The following is a 13,656-nucleotide window of genomic DNA, read 5'->3' as shown; positions in this document are numbered from 1 at the left end:
TCAGCATTTGATTTTTTTGTCTGTTAAGGGCTTACCCTTAAGACTTACTGTAATGGCTATTATGGCTTGACAGCCATGTTTAGCAAGTCTTCCTTTATCAATTCAATACTCTTATTACTGAGTTACTGAGACTATCTTAAGAAGCTTAGAGTATATGGTTGACTGTAATCTATTTATAAAACTCTTCTTTGAGGTTACGTGAATATTGATTTTCTGGTTTACATCATTTTTATTTATTTTTATTTATTTATTTTGAGACAGGATCTTACTCTGTTGCCTGGGCTAGAGTGCAGTGGTGTCATCACAGCTCACTGCAACCATAAACTCCTGGGCTCAAACGCTCCTCCTGCCTCAGCCTTCCAAGTAGCTGGAACTACAGGCGCACACCACCACACCTGGCTAATTTTTGAATGTTTTATAGAGATGGGGTCTTGCTCTTGCCCAGGCTAGTCTCGAAATCATGGCCTTGAGTGATCCTTCTGCCTTGGGCTCCCAAAATACTGGGATTACAGGTGTGAGCTGCCGTGCCTGGCTTAAATACTTTTTAGAACAAAGCAGAATATTGGTTCAAATCATTAGATTTTATGCCATCCACTTGGTTTACCAAGTCTTTTAAAATAGTTAACACTGAAATGTTTTTATTTCATATTTGTTTCATTATGTAAGATATGCATATTATATATATTACATATCTTACATTAAATAAAATTACATAACTTAACATTTTGTTGACTCAAATAATGTAAAATTAACTATTATATTACTTTATGAAATTTTATTTAAAGTTATACTTTATTTTTGCAAGCATTTTAACACACATTTCATTTAATAAATTAGTCTTACTAAACAAAGTTGATTTTATCTCGATTTTTAAACTTAGAAATGCATATTTTTCAAAATATAATTTAGGAAAAATATGTTAACATGCAAGATGTTCAGTTCGTCTGTGAAATATTAAGTAGTAATTCTATAGGTATGTTTCTGAGGTTATGTGATCAAAAAAAATGAACAGGGTTTCAGCCATGACGTATTGAAGTCTGATTTTTGTTAACCAGATGTCATGTTTACCAACTCTGGGTAGAGTAAGAAACTTTTTTCATATGGTATTAATACTTAAACCTGGTGGAATACTTTGTCATTTTAATCTTCGATGCAATTTTTAGGCACATCTAATGTTTTTCTGTAACATGTTCAACAGCTTGTGAGCAACTACATGAAAGACTGCTGGAAGGAAAGAAAATACTGTAGAAGTAGTATAATTTATAGAATCTAATTTTATAAAATGATAAGTTTCTCTCTTGTTTAAATATTGGGTTAATATTTTCTTAATTAGTACTGTTACTACCAAGCACTAATAATTTGAAAGGCACCGAATCTATTAATTTCTTCTTTCACATTTCACAGATGTGTTCAAAGCAACATTGTTTTGTTGACACAAGCCTTTAGAAGAAAGTTTGTCATTCCTGACTTTATGTCTTTTACCTCACACATCGATGAGTTATATGAAAGTGCTAAAAAGCAGTCTGGAGGAAAGGTAACGCTTTTGATGTGCATATTTTCCTAGCCCAGTCATTTAATAAATTCAGCTCCATTTGAGGTCCAGAGAGTAAAATTGTGTAGTTTTCTTGTGTTTTGCTAAAGAAAACACTTTAGCCTTGCTTAAACAATTTAAGTTAAATGAAGCCACTGGATTTAGTGCTTTTAAAATATTTAAAATATTTAACTTTAATTGTTATTCTGGCTAAAAAGAAATCTAAGTTTAAGAATTTTTTCAAAATTTGATTTTCAAATGATTGGGGTGGCTTTTAATTAATAAAAAAGAAACCTTATTGAGAATTTCTGCCGGTTTGATATCCTTGAACATAAAATGAAATGGTTTTAGTTTTAAAAATCCTCTAAATAATACCAGGAGCTATTTTATTTAATTTCCATATGGAAAGTTATTTTCTTTTATTTTAACTTTGGGTAGCTTTAGTATAATATATTAATATTTGACCCTTTAACAACACAGGGGTTAGGGCTGCTGAGCCCCTATGCATGCCATTGAAAATCCAGATACAACTTTGCTTTCCTTAAAACTTAACTACCAATAACTACTATTGACTGGAAGCCTTACCAATAACATTAACAGTCGATTAACACATTTTGTATATTATTTTTATTATATACTGTATTCTTAAAATAAAGCAAGAAATAGAAAATGTTATTGAGAAAATCATAAGGAAGAGAAAACATATTTACTATTTGTTAAATGGAAGTAGATTGTTAGTTATAAAGGTCTTCATCATAGTTTTCACATTAAGTGGACTGAGGAGGAAAAGGAGGGGTTTGTCTTGCTGTCTGATGGGTGGCAGAGATGGAAGAAAATCTGCGTAGAAGTGCACTCTCACAGTTCAAACCTGCATTGTTCAAAGGTCAATTGTATAAGCTCTTGATGATATTTTTGTGTTAAATACTTATTTCTTATTTTTAAATATCTGATTTCTAATTTTTTAGGTAGTGAAACCCTACCAGTACCCATAACCCCAATTAAAGAAGTTTTTTACTTTTTTCTGTTAAAAAAAAGAGTCAAATCCCAGTTCTTCCTTCATACTCTGCTTTTTTAGGAAGAAAGAATGCACTGGCAAACAGAGTAATAGAGACTGAAAGAAGTCACTTTAGATCTCATCATAATCTGTCGTGTCCTTAGTTTTCATGAACATTGTTATAAAAGATAGCCACTGAGTGTTTTAAAATAACTGATGTCATTGGTAGAAGCTAAATTGAGACAAGAATTTTTTTTTGGTAGAAGAAAATGTGTTATTTGCTTATCTTAAATCTGCTAATTTCTTTCTAATATTTTTGATAGGTTGCAGATTATATTCCTCAACTGGCCAAATTCAGTCCTGATTTGTGGGGTGTGTCTGTTTGTACAGTAGATGGACAGAGGTAAGTTTATTTCAAATCTATGAAAACCAACTCTAAGCTTTAAATTTTGCATAATAGTGAGCATGACGTAGAAAAGTCCATCTTTTGTAATGAAAATTAGTCCTAACGTGACATAATTTCAATTAGGTAAATAAATTACCTTATATTTTAATGTAATTTTTAACTCAATTGAAACAGTAACCTTATACTAAGTTTTCTGAGGCATTTCATCTATCATACTCACAGTTGTAGTCTTGTTGAATATTATTCATGTACCTGCGTTACAAATTGGTTTAGCAAAAGCAGACTTTTCAGAACATGACATTATTCTCTAATGAACTGACCACTAATAAAATTAGTCCCCTTTTCTCACCTTAACATTGGTAACCCATCCTGTCATTATCTTTGTTCCTCATGTTCCTGATATGATTAGCATGACAGCATGAGAGTTAAGACAGTGCAGCATAGCATGCTATTATCCATCAGTCATTTACAAAATGACAAGTCAATTGCAAAACATGTAGGATTTCATGAAGTCTATGGAAGCAACATTTGGGAAAGGCTCACATTGCAGGCACTGCCACTGACAAATGAGGAACTTGCAGAATTATAAAAAGGATACTGATGTGAGGGTGCTTTAAAGAGAATGATTTGGTTTAAAAATCAAAAAATTAAGAGAGGTTCTTGAAAAATGGTGAAGTTCTGGAATAGTTTTTCAAGAATGTCCCTTTTTATTGTGCTGGGAGTCAGACATAAAGATATATCATCATGTTGTAATTTGGTTTTGTCAGAAAAATTATGCCAAAGAGAAAAATCAATATTCTTTTTTCACTCATTTAAAGACTTAGCTCAGAGATGTGTTCTTTTTGGTTTTTGTTTTTTATCAAAGTAATTATTTCTTTTTTATTAAAATATAACTTGCATAAAATCAGATGTACAACTTGTAAGTAAATATAGCTTGAGAAATTTATATCAGAGATATAATTTTACCTAAGTTTTGTTAACTACAGGTCATTTAACCTAATAATTTTAGGTTTCACTTTTCAAGATAATGTTACAAGTAAAGCTTTTCTCCTCCTTTTGTGAAAATTTTATGTCTTACGTGCCTTTATTCTAAGTGTTTTATTTTTTACTAATTATCCTCAAGTATTTACCGTAAAAAAAGTATGGTTTAGCCAATTCATTTTGAAGATAAGGAATCTGAGGCCCAGAGTTGACATGATATTGGCAAAGATGAAACAAGGTCTCTTCTAGTACATTTTTCTTTCCATTATTATAGGCCTTTATCCTCATTTGGACCTGTAAAATATACTAAACACTTCCCATGTGTTGAATTCAATAGTGGGTTTTCTGAAGGGGACACAAAGAAATGAGGAAACATGGTAGCTTTATCCCATGGAGCAAATTCTAGGAGGGAGTGATATTCCTATTTTTGCATTTTGAAGAAATAGTTTATCTAATAATGGAAATCTTTGAATTTGGAGGAAATTATTATCATGTAATGCTTTCATATGGTTTTTCTTTTCTTAAACATTCTCTGTATCTTTTAATTTTTTTATCTAGAGAATTCTGAAAGTTGACTTCAGAACTAGAACATATGTATTTTTAAATCCAAAGGCTTTTTATCATTTTTTAGAATGATTGTCAAGTTGAAGTTATAGTCTGAACTAGAAATTAGGCATAAATTTGATAGGAAAAATATGTGTTTTGCTATACACACACACACACACACACACACACACACACACACACACACGTATTTATATTTTATAACATGCTTAGAAGTGAGATGGCCATGCATTCCTCTTTGACTTCTGATGTCTCTGTTAACGTCTGTGTGAGGTAGTTATTAATAGTGCCCAGTTTCACTATGAACGAGTTTCACTATGAATAAGTTTCACTATGAATGAATGAGGGCCTGTGATGTGTTGGCATTGTTGAGGGCACCTGAGATACACCAGTGAGTGAAATGGCCCTTGTGAAGCTTATGTTAAAATTGGGGTGGCCAGAATTTTTTCATTCCTAAATCTACTCTCTACTGCATGTACCTCTCAGTTTGGTAATGTAAAGCTTTCTTTTTGTTCTATTGTTTATCTATATGGTGAGGATGACTGCCTACTGGAACTTAGTGGCAGCTCTGTCAGATTTTTAAAACTGGATGTTTTTCTTTTAATGGGGTTGGAATTGTGAGTGGATGTGGTTCACAAGATGAGACACTTAAAGACAGGGTCTCAGAGAGTAGTATTGAATCTAAACTGAGTTCTATTAGTTCTGTTTAATTCTTTTTTTTTTTTTTTTGAGAGAGAGTCTCACTTTGTTGCCCGGGCTAGAGTGAGTGCCATGGCGTCAGCCTAGCTCACAGCAACCTCAAACTCCTGGGCTTAAGCGATCCTACTGCCTGAGTCTCCCGAGTAGCTGGGACTACAGGCATGCGCCACCATGCCCAGCTAATTTTTTCTATATAGATTTTTAGTTGTCCAGATAATTTTTATGTCTATTTTTAGTAGAGACGGGGTCTCGCTCAGGCTGGTCCTGAACTCCTGACCTCGAGCGATCCACCTGCCTCGGCCTCCCAGAGGGCTAGGATTACAGGTGTGAGCCACCGTGCCCGGCCATGTTTAATTCTTAAATTAACCATTGTTTAGCCGTGGCTTAAAGCTGTGAGTAAAAAAAGATAATTTTTTTTTTTGGAGACAGGATCTTACTCTGTCGCCCAGGCTGAAGTGCAGTGGTGTCATCATAGCCCACTGCAGCTTTAAACTCCTGGGCTCAAGTGATCCTCCTATTTCAGCCTCTTGAATAGCTAGAACTACAGGCATGTGCCATCACGGCTAATTTTTCTACTTTTTTGTAGAGACCGGATTTTGCTGTATTGCTCAGGCTGTTCTTGAACTCCTTGGTTCAAGCAGGCCTCCCACCTCAGCTCCCAAAGTGCTAGGATTATAGGCGTGAGTCACTGTGCTTGGGCTGAATAATTTCTAAAGGGTTAGTTCATATTATATGATTGAATACAGATGAGTATAAGGGGAGGTGAACTCTTATTCTCTTGCCTCAGAGGACAGTTTCCACATTACTTATTTATTATCTAATTTAGAACTATTCTATTACCTAAGTACTTTTACACTTTTGCCTTTTTTTGCCTTTTCTCTTAAAACAAATATATAGTTGGCCCTTTGTATCTGTGGGTTCCACATCCATGGATTCAACCAACTGCGGATTGAAAATATTAGGGAAAAATAAGATGGATGATTGCATCTGTACTGAACATAGACTTTTTTCCTTGTCACTAGTCCCTAAACCATACAGTACAATAACTATTTACATAGAATTTAGATTGTATCAGACATTATAAATAATCTAGACATGATTTAAAGTATACAGGAGGACATATGTAGGTTATATACAAATACTACACCATTTTATGTAAGGGACTTGAGGATCAGGGGATTTTGGTATCATGGGGGCCCCTGGAACCAATCCCACACAGATACCAAGGGATAACTTATTTTTATACTTTTTAATACTGAAGTAAACTTTTATGGTTGAATTATGGGAAAATTTTTTATAAATTGGAATTAATATTTAAAAAGAATAACTCCAGTTGTACAGGTATGTTTTTTCCCAGTTGATGTTAATTAGTTTTTAAATCTACTTTTAAATAGGCATTCTACTGGAGATACCAAAGTTCCCTTTTGTCTTCAGTCCTGTGTAAAACCTTTGAAATATGCCATTGCTGTTAATGATCTTGGAACTGAATATGTACATCGATACGTTGGAAAAGAGCCAAGTGGATTAAGATTCAACAAACTATTTTTAAATGAAGATGGTAAGAATTACATAAAAATTGGTTGGAAAAAGAAATATCACATTTTCCTATGTAAATTTAAGTAGTAAAAAACTTTTTTTGAAAAAAATTGTGTTTATGTATTTTTTTATTTGTCATGGGATTTCTGTGAAATTCATAGAGAAAGTTTAATTAACTACTTTTTAAAATGGTTATTTTAGGCATCTCATACCCCTGGGGAGTGGTCTAGGGAGAAGATGGGGGCAGGGAGTAAGAATTTCTTTTGATAACCCCCTATAGGTGAACATACAGCAAAATTTCAAAATGTCTGCGCTTTGCTTAAAAATAACTCAGTGGAGGCAGATGGGAATGCTGAGTGTGATTATTACTATATGTTGGTAATAATTACAGCTAAATGATGGGTATGTGAGTATTCATATACTATTATTTCTACTTTTGTTTATTGTATATAGTATTTGAAAACTTCAATAATAAAAAGTTTTTATGGTGGCTGTGGCTGAGATTAGTGAGTGGGGATTTTTTGTTTTTCTTTGAGTGTTTTTACTTTTTTTCCTTCATAACATTTAGTATTTGAAAGAAACACCTTGTGTTAAATAGTTAGATAACTAACAAGTCTTATAACTTTGTAAGAATTCAGAAGTAAAGGGGAGGACAAAGATAGTACTTTGATCATATAGAAATTTTAAGTCTAAACACTATCTAGCTGAATGCAAACTAGGAAGATATTTTTCATGTTTATAATTGCAAGGGTAGATTTATAGTGAAATTATATATTGTATATGTATTGAGAATTATAAAATTAAAAGAATTTGTTAATGTGCTTTATAAGGTTGTGATGATTTATTAATATATAGCGAATAAAGAAATTGTAGTAGTTTCTAATAACAGTATTTTTAAAATGTTTACAGCATAAAAGTTTGGGGCAGTACTTTGCTGATATTTCTGTCATTATAAATGAGCAAACAGGTTACTTTATGGAGATGTCAATTTTGGAAACCACCATCTCCAAGGGAAGTCTTTTTCTGCCTTATAGTATTAATAATTAGGTTAATCAACAAATTATTTATATAGCCTTTGTCAGTATTGTTAACATCTCTAGAGGGTATGGGCCTTGGTTCTTGCAGTAACTTATGTAGCTAATACTACATTATACAGAAAACAATGACATATCTCTATTACATGGTTGGGGAAGACAAACTTAAGCCGCACATACTATAAGTTATATTATCTTATAAGTATGTAATTGCCAGGTGCCAAAAGGTATGTGCTGGTTATATGTGTAGAAGATTTGAGAAAGAAGAGGGGTTAAGTTAATTTACATGAGGAAGACAGGACTTAATTGATAGGGTGAAATTTGGACACTTGGGAAGATGTGAGGGGGCACTGCAGAATTAAACCGTATATAGAATGTATTATAAACATGTATAATTTGGGATAATTAGGTTTCTTTAACTGTAATTTTTATATGGTACTGTAAAATTCCAATATAACGCTTGTAATATAAATATCCAAATTAAACTGGACATCCTTTTTAATATATTTTAGTTCTTTAGTATATGCATTAGCAAACTGCCTTAGCCTCAACTATGAACCAAGTCTTTGTAAGGTTCATATACTTAGCCATTTGAAAAGCTTCTTCTAATATAATATAAAAGAACTCTGTGTTTTATTGCCTTGGGGAGAATAAGTACTTGTTAAAATTGATCAGTTTTGTGCATTCTAGTTAAAAGTATGTTCATAAATTTTAGAGGTAGCCCGTGTTCATTTTGTCAGAATAACAAGCTCTAATATATGCCATTACTTCAAACGATAGCCTTTATTAAATTAGTGTGTTATATATTATTTCTGCTATTCATAAATATTTTTCAATTAAGAATTCTAAATTGAACCCTTCAACTCTGTCTTATGCCATAGCAGGAAACAAATAGATTTCACAGTCGTAGGTCTTAGACTAAGGTTTTATACTGCAGTTTAGGCTGGTGTTACATTTTCTCTGGTGGATTTCCAAATGTTCAGAGGTCTGGCTTTTGAGCCAAAGGCAGAGTGAGCAGTTGACTACATCTGAAAACTGTGCTGTCATGCCAGAAAATGATTTAGTGTTCTTTAAGACATCCTGAATATAATTTATATAGCCCTTGCAGAGTATTTATCATTTAGAAAATATTTAGTGCCTGTGTTTATGTGGTACCCTTTAGAATATGTATATTAGCTGCCTCCTAGGGCTGTAGGGCCTAAGCCTGATAATGTCAGAAAACTTTGAAATGACAGATATATGAAATATAAGTATAAAATAATTTAACATACCCTGATTTCTATATTCTGCTTTCTATCTGCATGTATTTTTTTTCAGGTGGATAATATTTGGAAAATTTTGCTTTCTTGATTGTAATAATCAGATATAACACCAAGATTTTATTTTAACTTTTGGAACTAGGCATTATCATGAGTAACCTCAAATGTGCAATTTTTTCTTTTTATTTATTTTTAATTGATAAATAAAAATGATATATAGTTTATGGTGTACAAATGATGTTTTGAAATACATATGCATTGTGGAATGGCTAAATCAAGCTAATTGTTAATAACCTGTGTATTACCTTACATACTTAATGTTTATTTGTAATGAGAAGACTTAAAATCTGCTTTTTTGGCAATTTTCAAGTATACTTGTTATTAACTATAGTCAACATGTTGTAAAATCTCTTAAACTTATTCTTCCTATTAAATGAAATTTTGTATCCTTAGATCAACATCCCTCCAATCCCTCCTTTCCCCTTCCCCTACCCCTGGTAAACATCAGATAGATAAATTAGGATAAATTGCTTATAAATAGATGTTTTCTATTTCCCGAGAGTTTTGTATTTGGTGTTTGTGTCATGCAGAGAATGAGAATATAATCAGTTGAGAATTGAAATTCTGTTGATTGTAAGAATTAGGAGAAAAAATAAGATTTTGGATCAACTTAAAAAATTTTGAGTAACTTTTAAAATTATATGAGAAATACATTCTTATTGTCAGGAAATATAGAAAGCACAGAGAATACAATTTAAAATCCCCTATAAGCTTATTATTCTATGTAAATCATTTGTGTTTTGTTCTGAGTATGTGTTTATATTGAAACACAAGAATAAAACACTTTTAAAAAACCAAAATTGGGTTTATGCTAGATGCATTTTTTTCCAAAGTTCTTTTTAATATATTGGTATTATTTGAGTGCCTAAGTGTTTGCCCCATACTTTCTAAGTATTTCATGTGTTTTAATTCAGTCATTACAACTTGCAGAGATGTAGGTGCTATTATTATCTGGTTTATAGTTAGAAGAATTTAGACATAGTGAAGTTCATTATGACAATACATAATGGCAGAGTTTAACATTTGCTCTTATATTACTATTTATTGTTTTTCTGTCCATGAATCCGTGTTTGACTGTTGATTATTAGAGCAGTGTTCTAGAAATAAATTACTGGTTTAATGTGTAGCTGACTCAAATCCCCCCTTCCCTCTAAAAAAAGAACTATATCAATAACATTAATTTTAGAAAGTTCATGTTTATGAGAAGTACCTATTCATTGAAGAAAATGCTACTAGGTATTTGAAATAATACTATTGCTTTTATATTTTACAGATAAACCACATAATCCTATGGTAAATGCTGGAGCAATTGTTGTGACTTCATTAATAAAGGTAAAATGTTGACATTTCCTTTTAACCTAGTAAACTTTTTGTAATTAAGGCATAAAGATGAATCTTGGTTTGTTTATGTAGAACTATGAAAAGTTTTCTCTTAGTGTTAAAAAAATTAATCTTGTGGTATAGGCTTAGGATTTTTATTTCAAAATAAATGATATAGTCATTTCAAGGCCAAATTAAAAACAGATGACTCATTGTAAATTCCAGTAATTAATTACTATTGACTTGAAGAAGTCTGCTGAACAATAGGCATAGAAGTTTTTCTTTTTAAAGTTTTGATATTTTTTCTTTCTCTTCCTTTTAGCTCTTCTAGAATGAACAAATATAAACAGAATTAAAAGCATTTTACTGCATAATGTTTGTTATCAGCATATGTAGGAACAAATGTTCTAGTACTTTGTGTTTAAGACAAAGTACATTTACTTTTGAATATTCTCAAGTCTTTTATATTCTCATGAGCTGCAATCACAATTTTTATTTGAACTTTTTTCATTTGTTTTACTTAAATCATGCCATAATTAAAATAATTAAGGTTTATTCCAATTATTAAGTTATATTATCTTTCTTATGCTTTTTAAAGTTTACTTTGTATGTTTTTGATTTTTTGTTTGTTTTAGTGTTGGTTTGCCTTAATAATTGGAAGCTGTGATGTTGTGAAATAAGTATTTGAAAATGGTGCTGTTGTGTGATAGATTTTTATATCTATTATACAATTTCAGGTTCTTCTGGTTTTTAATTTAAATTTTTAATTTCTAATTATAAATTTCATTTATATTAAAATCAATTTCATTTGTGTTTAGAACATTTGTATACTTTCTTCAGTAAATCTGTGCCTATGTAATCCAAGTTAGAATAAAGCATAGCTACATGGCTTTGTAGAAGCCTTACTATGGATGGGGTACCCCGGTTACACAAAGGATGCTCGAGTATTAATTATACCCTTGGTCCAATTGACGAAAATTTATCTAATTTGTATACTGGAAATTCTCAACTTCCATGAGTTTTATATCTTCATGAGAAAAAGCTTTTAAAATAGAAGACTACTATCTTAAGAATATGTATGTTTAGCTGTTGTTATAGGGCAAATGCTTTGTAAGCATTGACCTACTTAATTCTTACAACTTTTGTTAATGTATCTAATTTTAATAGGCTACAGAAATTTTCATTTTCCCCATTATAAAATAGTTAATCATGGATATTTTACATAAGAGAAAGTTGTCAGTTTGAGGTGAAAGAAACTGTTTATTATAGAAAATGATAAGGCAATTATGTGCACCTCACAGTCCTACCTTTTGGTAGCTTACATTGTGCTGTGGATTATGCACAAGTAAATGGGCCCTTATAATGAAATTCAACAAATGCTGCAATCAGAGAAAAGTCACTTTAATAACTGTTCATATGTGGACAAGTAACTTAAGTTAGAAGGAAAGTTAATATAATGTATGTGTTAATACTTGATGAGAAAAACACTAGAATGGTTCTGAACTATTTTTGGATCTTCCCAGAAAAATGTCCATATACCATGATTTTACATAAACTTTAGGGTGTTTATGGACTCTTTGAAGCTGATCCATGGATCCCAGTTCAAGAACTCTTAAACTGGAGAAAGATTAATATGACGTACCAGTAACATTCTCAAAAAAGGGCATATATATGAAAATGATTAATAGAAGACTTCTTAACTATATGCATTTAAGAATCTTTTGTTTAATGATTCATGGGCTTAACAGACTGAAATGCTGCATGTGGGAATTGCATGTTTAGTCATGTTACATCATCATATTATTTTCACTTAACCATGTTCAGTCATAAACCATAAACTACATTGAGCCACATTAGTATGAGCAATCAGAAACAGAATTGAAACACACAGACAACATTAAGTTAGGTTCAGTGTTCAGTAGTGTAAAAATTTAACTGAGTCATCTTGTACTTAGAAATTTGATAAGTGATTTTAAATTTATAAAAAATTTAAATTTACTGGCAAAGTTGGAAATGAGGATTTGGGGTATATTTCAGATTTATGGTCACTTTCTTTGAGTTTTTGTTTTGTTTTGAGAATGTATTTCACAAGTGCTATTTTTTTAAATGAAATTCATACAAATGTTGGAAGAGGAAGCCTGATACAACCCTGTGTACAACTGACTGCCCCAGAATGTAATACTTAGAATCTTGTTAAGAAAGAATTCAGAATTCATAGAAGTATCTGTGATCCCTACAAATTGTATGATCACATAATGACTTGAAATTGAGGTAATAAAACCACAGCTAAAAGGCCCTTCATAGCCAAGCTTTCTTACTTTATATAGCTGAGGAAACTGAACCTGGATAGGTTGTAATAGCAGTAGAATCGGGCTTGAGCTAAATAAATCTCCTGATACTCTGCTGTTCATTCCAGTTCATTCTGCCATATTTAATGTAGGTGTTTGCCATTTGTCTTGGTGACATCTTTGACTTTAACTAGCATAGTAACATTGCCCCAAACATAGAAATACTGTTTTCTTAATTATAACTTGTACAAAAGATATCAATTAATTGTCTTAAAAGACACATCTATTTTTTAGTGAGGGCATGTAGTCATTTTTTGGATATTAGTGCCTCTCTGTAAGGAAATAGGCCCTTTCCCAAGGTGCTTGCATATGAGTACCAAAAGCATGGGTATTTTACCATGGCTACTAGATGTGAGTTCTGTTTTTTAGCTCTTCTTTTACTTGATGACCTTAAGACTATTTGTGATTTTTTTTCTGTCAAAATTCAGGAATTTATCATGGTGCCATTAAAACAATTCTCCTCATGTTACTTCCCCCCACCCCCAAATTAAGTAGAGTCTTTAGTAAGACTCTTTATTTCATAATTTTGTAGTATTGATATTTTTTCCTTGTAGGATTGGTGGTGATCCTCAGGAAATGGGGGAAGAGGCAAAGCAAATATTCAAAAGGATTAGCAGATTGTGGAAAAAAGGAGGATTTGGACAGAAGGAACCTGTTGCATAAATTCTTAACTACTAAGCTTATAGGAAAACTCCAATATTTAAAATTTTAAACAAAGCTATATAGGTAAATACCTTTTTAAAAACAAATGTCATTTTATACTTAAAATGCACATAATTTAAAAAAACCCGTAAGGGTACTGTACTTCCTCTCTTTTTCTCTATGGTGGCTACGAATTTTAAAGGAATACTTTTTGTGTCAGTATGTTTTACTTGTTGATGATAATGTGTGATTGTTAGATTTAAAGGAAAGAATAAAAATAAA

General features: G+C 31.7%; 1 protein-coding gene across 2 annotated transcripts in view; it reads left to right on the top strand.

Annotated features, from left to right (window-relative positions):
• Positions 1-13,656, top strand: part of GLS (glutaminase) — an 82,660-nt gene that overhangs the window by 19,132 nt on the left and 49,872 nt on the right. For both annotated transcript variants that reach the window (XM_045559221.1, XM_045559223.1), the window contains exons 4-7: positions 1,405-1,534; positions 2,849-2,928; positions 6,570-6,733; positions 10,338-10,396. In XM_045559221.1, coding sequence (XP_045415177.1) covers positions 1,405-1,534; positions 2,849-2,928; positions 6,570-6,733; positions 10,338-10,396 — 433 coding nt within the window. The remainder of the gene's footprint in view (positions 1-1,404; positions 1,535-2,848; positions 2,929-6,569; positions 6,734-10,337; positions 10,397-13,656) is intronic.

Source organism: Lemur catta, chromosome 8 (assembly GCF_020740605.2).
Source record: "Lemur catta isolate mLemCat1 chromosome 8, mLemCat1.pri, whole genome shotgun sequence".
Lineage (NCBI taxonomy): Eukaryota > Metazoa > Chordata > Mammalia > Primates > Lemuridae > Lemur > Lemur catta.
The sequence above is the reverse complement of the archived record's forward strand: the minus strand, read 5'-3'. Positions and strand labels throughout refer to the sequence as shown.